This window comes from Lissotriton helveticus, chromosome 5_1 (assembly GCF_964261635.1).
Source record: "Lissotriton helveticus chromosome 5_1, aLisHel1.1, whole genome shotgun sequence".
In the NCBI taxonomy this organism is placed as follows: Eukaryota; Metazoa; Chordata; class Amphibia; order Caudata; family Salamandridae; genus Lissotriton; species Lissotriton helveticus.
Window position 1 is genome coordinate 1,682,417 of NC_136065.1, and position 8,346 is coordinate 1,690,762.

Genomic DNA, 8,346 nt, shown 5'->3' on the forward strand with positions numbered 1-8,346 from the left:
ACACAGGTCTGTACAGATTTACAACTACTCAGGAGGCGGGACTCGTGCCCTCCAACCCGCCACACGGCCCATACCTGTTGGAGCCACGCTCCTCCCGTGGGAACGTGGCGGGGCAGCTCGTAGTTCCGTTGGCCTCCTGGCTTCTCCGTCTCCTCTCCGGTCCTTGGGTTGGTCTCCGTCTCCTCGCTGTAACCGCTCACTTGTTCTCCGCCTTCTCTCCTTGCCTCCAGGGAAACGCCGTCCGTCGCTTCCTGGTTCCGGGCTTCTTTTGACGCTGGCACGTCTCTCCATAGGGGCGGAGCTTCCACCACGGGATCCGATTCCTTAAAGTGGCAGGGTTCTTTTCCGTCCGTGGTCGGCCACCAGTACTCGGGGTCTCCAGTCCGCCAGTCGCCGTCAACGTCACTACCAGGCTGCTGCAGGGAGGGAACGGAGGTACGTGAAATAGAGGGGTCGGACCACCAGTCCATAGTCTGAGCCCTCTTCATGGGGCCCGCCGTCTCACCCAGGGGGCCCACCCCGTCACAGGGCCATTTTATTAGTATTTATCCATGTTTATTTTGTGGTTTGCAAATAAATGAAGTCAAAATTGGTACAATTCCACATTTATTTAACTGATAAACATGCGCTCATACTTTGATGCCTATAGCGTTTTAGCAAATTCAGAAGCCAAATATAGAAAAACACTAGACCCACAGGTAAATATTAGCAATTTACCACACATATATTTTAACATATAGCTGTATTTAAAGATATCTTAATCTATTGTTAACTCCCCATGCTATCTATCAGCTCATCTGTAGTCTTGGAATCCACAGCAGATAGCATGGAAAGTCACTCATTAGAAGCACAACCGTCAGCATTTTTCCGCTTTAGAAAATAAATACATACAGGAAGCACTTCTTTTTCTGTCTGTATTTATCTGCAAAATTCAGTAAAAATGAAAAGCTGTGAAGTTTTGATCATTTCGCTGGGGGTGGTGCGTCTCCTGATGTTTGGGGGTTGGCCCTCATCCTTGCATTTGAGAATACCAAAGAGTCTGCTTGAAGGGAAGGTGAAGGTGGGGTAGGGACATGCAATGGGCATCCTTCTTTTTTAGAGGATGAATAGGAACGTTCAAAGCTACTTTCACAGACACTGCTCCTTAGAAGACTGATGTTTTGTTATTTGAAGCGCTATTCTTTTAGGCTGAATCTGGAGCCTTTTTGCTTCAGGTCGAGCCGCTCTTGAAATTGTTCCAGGATTGGCTCGTTCGGTCCGAAAACAAAGAATTTCGGTGGTGGAACCCAGGTCAAACAGGATTACTGTAGAAGCCATCCCAGAGTCATTGAATGATCATCCAACTACTGTAGAAGTCATTTTCACATCATTAGACATCATCAAGCTCTTGAAGTCATCGGCAGACTGTAGAAATTAGGCCTGATGATTTGAGGATGATGTGCAAATGACTTCTTGATTACTTCACAAGGTGGGTTTGTTCCTGAGGACTAGAGGATGATTTGAAAATGATTTCCTGATTACTTCACAAAACAACATTGTTCCTGAGGATTTGAGAATCAGTACCTGATTACACAAGTTTTCTAAGGCATGTAAATAGGAATAGTAGTAGTTACTCCGCAGTGCACTGCTGGGGGTCATTAAAGTGAGGTAAGTACATTGGGTGTAATTTTACATAGCAGTTTGTTACATTCTAAGTTCTTTTATTGTGCATCCCTAAAGATAAATTGTTTTTTAATTCTTTCTATAATTGTAAATAATTATTTTGCCTTGTAATTCCACCTACAGCCTAGCTCGTGTATATATATAAATGCAAGTGTGTGTGTAGTTGTTCATTGTTATATTATCATGATTTAAATTTTTAGAGCCTTAAATATAAAACCGTTGAAACGTATTGGTTTGAAACCCGACCTCTGCTCAATATCCCCTGATTAAATCACCTAATCTCCCTGTCCCCCCAAAAAATTGCAACGTCAGGCTTTCAAGTACAACAATATCGTTTGCTCGAATGTAAAGCGCTCTGATGACTTTTCAACACGTTTGCGCTATATATAAAATGGCCCTTCAGTGTTTCACTTTGAACGTAAATGAAAATGCGTGGTGTCTCGCCTGCTTCTGCAATTGTTAGCTCAAACAAGAATAATAAAAAAAAGGCGTCTGAAGATGGTGTGCACATCCGCAGAGAAGATTTTTGTGTGTGGGTAAAAATTAGGAACAGGTTGTCTTTGCCAGTGCTTGATGGCCGCCAGGTTAATTGCACCATACATTTGTTGTAGTCCCTTCTCTGTTTCTTTTGTCTCTGTTTTTCATTGGAACGGAAGCGGAAGTGCAGTTCGAGTGTTGGCGAGGAGGAGCAGAGAGAAAGAGTTGCTGTGCCGTGTGTTTGGAGTCGGTGCTGTGTTCATGTCGTACATGTTAGTCTGTTTACTATGTTTATCACACAGCGTCACCCTATGTCACCATAGCAACTCACTGTGTATATAGGTGACGTCACATGTTCTTGATGACAGATGACAGCTGACCCTTATTGATGCTAGTTGTATCCTGCTACTGCTGGTCCTTGTTGGTTAATAAACTATCTTATGTACACCACTCTTCATGTCATCATTGGTGTACGCTACAATTGGCGACGAGGGTGTTAACAAGGACCGGCGGATTTATTGATGATCGGCGGTGATTGAAGATCGTGATCTCTTTGATGAGGAAAAGCGGGAGTGAAGTGACGGTTCTGAAAGGAGTGAGTACGTCAGTATTGAGCAAGCGACTTCGTTGGCAGAGGATTTAAGGACGCGCTATTGTTCAGCACTGCGCATATTTAATGAGCTTTGAACGTTCTGCACACGAGGAATGTGATGAAGAAGGGCAGCGTAAAGCGTTCGTTTAGCGCTGAAGAAAATTTTACCTGGCTGCTGTGTGAGGTAAAGCTTTGAGTATTCGAAATCGGCGCTTCGTGACATCCAGCTGAGGCGTCAGTCAATTACCTCAGCTGTGTCGCGTGAAGCATGCCGGGAGTTCGTTGTGATTGGTAGATGGCCATGCACGTCATCGACGTAAGCAGCGTGCGGCCATCTTTGAAGTTTTCAGTCAGGAAAATTACTACAATTTAAAATAAAAAATAAAAAAAAAAAAAGCTACAGTTCACTATAGGACGGAAAAAACGCTTCTATTCTGTTGGTATGTTTGTTCGGGGCATGAAAACGGGGGGAGAGGCAGATGTGATTTCCAGTCTCTCTTCAAACCTTTGGTATTTTGGGCAAGTGCGCGCAGGGCTATATTTGAAAGGCGGGAACCCGCCATTTAAATGCAGCAATTAAACATAGTGTTTTATTTGGCGGGAGGGGTGGATACTGAGTTTAATGTATTCCGGAGGTCTGCCTCTCCATTGCGATCTTTAGCAATCATGCCTTCTTTTTAAAAGTTGGGAAATGGGCATCTCGATCATGTGGACTTGCATGTGAGGCTTTGTTTGGAGCACTGCACGGACAGTTAAACGGGGCACTTCCATCGAGGGGTAGAGACAGGCGAGCTAACAAAGAGAGAGTAGACACAGTTGAGACCGGAGATTGCCTAGCTCTTAAACCGCATACACGAGTCCTGTCTTGAAAATATTGTACATGTAAATATGACAACATTGATGTTACAATCTGATTAAAGGATTTTCAAATTCCAGATACGTGTATTTCTTTAACATGCGTAAACATTTACCATTAGAATATCCCTGCATAAATATCATTGCATAGAGGAGTAATTCTTTAAAGTGACTGACGGAGAAAACGTCCTGCCTACATACACCCTGATAGCAATGCTATTAGCGAGCTATGAGGCAAGCCTGTTTTCATGTGCACCCTATATGTATGTGACCGTGATTCTTATTTTTGTGCTGCACTAATCCAGGATATGGCGGTGGGTTCTCTCAAGTGTGATAATGAACAAAAGGTATTTGCTCAGGATCACACAATTTGTTTAAGTGGGAAAGCCGAGATTGATTCCGGTTTCATAATTTCACGCTGCGCAGTTCAGCCTCTAGATGGTTCTCATTTCCCCATCAAAACGAATGCCTTGACTTTAATTGTTGACGTGTGTAATTAGAGCATAGGTGAAAGTTGAACCACTTTCAAACATCAGCCATGGGGAACGGGGGGGGGGGGGGGGGCACTCCCTTCCTTGCACTAGGGCCCATGACACGCTGACTCTGCCACTGCTGGTTCCCCACATACCAGGGTTGGTATTTTAACAACATCTCCTGTGAAAGCTCAGCTCCTTTTGTGGACGAGGTATCAAGAGGACTTTGACCTCTGCCAGAGCAGGATTTTAACTTGAGCCTGCTCAAACCTCAGTGGCACTCCCATCACTATTAAGGGGGTGTATTAGCTTGCCCCTCAACACCAGAACAGCAGACTGAACCAGTTGAATGTCATGCTTTGTTAATGTAAAAGTGCGAGTGTTTGGGAGCCTTTCTGAATGTGGGTTTTCATTTTGTAATAAAAAGCGTTGCTTTTAAAAGCCAAGTACCAATTTACCTGTACTGGCTTACGCAGCAACCGGATGGTGTGCTGTATCTTGAGCTCCCCCACAGCCCCTTCGGCGTGTTGTGCAGACCCTTCCCCCCACCCCCGTCTTTGATGGAGGGGCTGCTCTGCGTGGAGCTGGTGGGAAAAGGGCCTGGCACCGAGGAGTCCGAAGTCAGCACAGGGGAGTGGCCATCCACCTTAGTGCTAGATTGTGGAGTAAATTGTAGGATTATTAAATGTCGCATGGTTTGCTGAGTAATCTATAGTCTTTCTGTAATATCTATCCTTTGCAGATGTTTTCTATTGTACTTTCTGTATGGGAGAAGAGTAAACAGATAGATGTGTGTTGTCTTCTGTCTTTGATCACAGTTGATGAATTGACTGAATGCATGCTTGGAGTTCATGGCAGTCTATGGAATGGTGCAGTTTTGAATGGCTAGCATGGGGGGGAAACCTGCATAAAATGGTTGTAAACAGTAGATGCTGTTTTGTGGTCTGTTTCTGGAAATTAACTAAAGGTATATTTCGTCACTTCGTCACTCCATGGGCACTAGGTACTCTGGATTCACTCGAAGCATGTGCTGCCTGACTCCCTCTTGTTGTGGGTGTACACTAAGTTTTCCAACCTCCAGGGCTATAACCGGTTCTCATTTACTAGAAAATAATTTGCATTTATACAATACCCCCAATATTGAGCTACAGTTGGAGAGGAACATGCTGCATAGCCTCTCAAACATTCATACTTCGCATCGGGTTGGCCGATTGATGCAAGTTTTATTATGTGTGACTGTACAATCATACACCTGTGAACCGTCACACAGTCCTCTCCTGAGGATAACATTAACATGTTGAGTAGGAGTCGCCAGTGTGCTAGAATCAGTCTCTTCCTTCTTGACATACCAATAATAATAATAATCCACATTTGTAAAGCGCACAATCACCCATAAGGGTCTCTAGGCGCTGGGGGCCGTCGGGAAGATTAAGCAAGCTATTGCCCAGAGTCACATGATGTTGAGCTAACCTGCCGCCGTGCCGGAGCCGGGGATCGAACCGTGATCCCCAGATTCCAGCGTCAGTCGCCCTGGCCGCGGCGCCACACCTCTTCCACCAAGTGTAGAAGTTTCTTATTTCTCCATTCTACCATTGCTCATATTAATGTTACCAAGCGCTGCTCGAGTGTAATCTATAATGTGACCACTGTTCACCAGTCTATGATAATATTGTAGATTGTGGCTTTGTAGGTGCGCTTTCCCTCTACCTTTCACAAATCCTTTTAATTCTGGAAACCTATATGGGACTGTATCGCAGATCCACCGTTTCGCTGCACAACTGAGAACAACTCCACTGCAGTAGCCCAGGGAACACAATTAAAATGCGAATGCCATCATATTTGTCATGGAAAATAAGAAAGGCCACATGCTTAGGATAAATAATAACACCGATTGTCCCAAGGGTGAAGAGCAAAAACCAGGCAGCACATACTGTATTTTACACCACCAAAAACACTTCCTCATGTAAAAAGCCATTCTACTTGTTTGGCTGTGTTGTTCTCCACATTAGGAGCTCACCCATGGGGTGTTTTGTGTTATTATACCATCATTGCTCTTGCTAGATGTGGTGCGTTTCCTTTTATTCAAACCTACATTTTGCCCTTTAAAGTGCCAGTAGATATCTTGTCTGTGCCATCGCCATAACAGCGTGTCTAAGTGCTGGACTTGCCCTAGAACCGTGAGACTGAAGCAGACACTTGTGCAGAGGCTCTTGAACTGCTGCAGCCTAGTACCGCAAGGCTAAAGCAGACGCTAACTAAGCACTGATTGAGTCTTTGCACACAGGAAGTAGGCAATGCTTTGGATATCATGGGTATATGTCCCAATTACAGATGCCAGGGCTGCACCATGAAGCCCAGGATGAGGGCCCGTGCCCTGCCCCACTCAGGTCACTGGCACACATTGACACTGGCCATGCAACCAATGGCTGTGGGAAATGGTCTGGCTTTATTACATTGTTAGCCTGACTGAACTGAACGACCCAACTTAGGATCTTGCTAATTGGTGATCAAGAATGACCCCTCTGCTGGTGGATCTCAGCCCTGGGATCACCACGTGCACACCACAGTGCTGAATAAAACGGCACAGAAATGGCAATTTCCCCATACAGCAATTTGAGCCATAACCAGGGATTTAACTGGGCCGGGTCTCACTGGTGCTGAGCACAGTCAGTTTTTTAAAGGGGGCCTCTAAAAGGGTCTCTATCAGGCTCTGTTTTGTGCTCTAGCACAGGCGGTCCATTTTTTTCCGGACTGCACTGACAGCAGGCACATCATGTGCGCCTGCTCACATTGTTTGCTTCTTACTAGTGGAGAAGTTAAGGCATGACGTCATGCCAGGTGAGCTTTGTAGGGGAAGGGAAATCCTTTAAAGAGAGTAATTTTCGCTCTGGATTTCCCTTCTCTGTTTGAAGCTCAGGAGCAGCAACATTTTCCTGGTGTCACCAGGGCTTTAGGTGGAAGCGTTTTTAGGTCGAGGACCTAAAGGCTGCGCTTGCGCAGTCTGGTGTCGGAGATTTAATGTCCCTTAGTAGCGCTTTTGTCTCACCTTATGTTTCCGCAGTAGCGAGATGGAAGACCTGATGCTGGATCCCAACTTCCCTGACCCATCTGGATCAGCCCAACACAGGCCAAGGTAGGGAAGAGGGGAAAACAACAAGTAAAGGGAAAAGGAGATGAATCACAATGACACGTCTTGCACGATGTCTGCATGGGGTTGATTGCATACACCTCCTATGTGAATAAACACACAGTAAGTTATCTTAATTACACATGTCTGGAGGTTGTGTCTTAAAAGGGCATGACATTATAACCATTATAACCAAAAAATATACATCCTAGTTAATACTAGGAAAAAACATATTTTGCTAGATAGGATGTAATATGAAAAAGCTACACAAAAAAAGTGCTGGGTCAGATAAGAATATAGAGTCTCCTTAAGAAATCAGGAAACAAACATCTATTTTCTCTTTAGAGCCAGCCTGTGTTAAAAAGGAGAAACAAAAGAATAACCATTTCTCCACTCTCCTTGGATCAGATAAATCAGATAAGTACCTATGTCCTTCAAAATATGTATACCATCATCCTACCATATACCAGATAGACTAGGATTCTTTGGTTAAATATATCTTTCTTCTCTCATTGTATTCTGTACAGGACGCGAGGCCGAAGAAACTCGGGTGCGAAGAAACCCGGAAGATGATATCAACGACCTGGGAGAGGAAGACCTGCGTGTCAGGGCTGGAACATGTCAGAGATGTCCAATCAAGGATCCACAAATTCCTGACTGCAGGACAACAGGACCCGAACAAGTAAGTCAACAACACAAAGGGAGTGCAGGAAATGCTAGGCAGAGCTGTGACTTATGCAAAGCACATTCTTGTCCCGGACGTCCCAATTTATTCACACTTCACTCCGCTCCCTGTCTGCAAAAGGAGAGGGTGCGACTGACAATGCCCCTACCCTGCTGTCCTTGAGTCTGAGTATGGAGCTCTGTGCCTGAGCCTTGTTCTAATGCCACTAATGGTGTGTGTTTAGGGCCTTGTTTTTTGTCAACCAGGTTTTCTGTAATTGATTATGGCAATCTTCAGAATTACCTATTTTAGATGCTGAAAGGAGGATGTAGCGTGGATCCTTGTTCAACAAATTTGAAATGCTTTAATAGTTGCAGTAAGGTAAGTTATGGAACAGATAGATCACTGGTATCCTGGAAAGCTATCACTCTACCCTGATAGTATGTCCAGAGGCATATTTCTTTGAATGAGTGGTAAATGGCCTTGGTGCCATAGT

At 44.7% G+C, this 8,346-nt stretch overlaps 1 protein-coding gene across 1 annotated transcript in view; it reads right to left on the minus strand.

Annotated features, from left to right (window-relative positions):
- The window catches only part of LOC144754042 (H-2 class I histocompatibility antigen, alpha chain-like), a 150,252-nt gene extending 146,139 nt beyond the window's left edge, over nt 1-4,113 (minus strand). Inside the window, exon 1 of the mRNA XM_078641554.1 lies at nt 2,900-4,113. Within this exon, the coding sequence (XP_078497680.1) occupies nt 2,900-2,954 (55 nt within the window). The 5' untranslated portion in view covers nt 2,955-4,113. The remainder of the gene's footprint in view (nt 1-2,899) is intronic.
- Nucleotides 4,114-8,346: the final 4,233 nt, after the last annotated feature.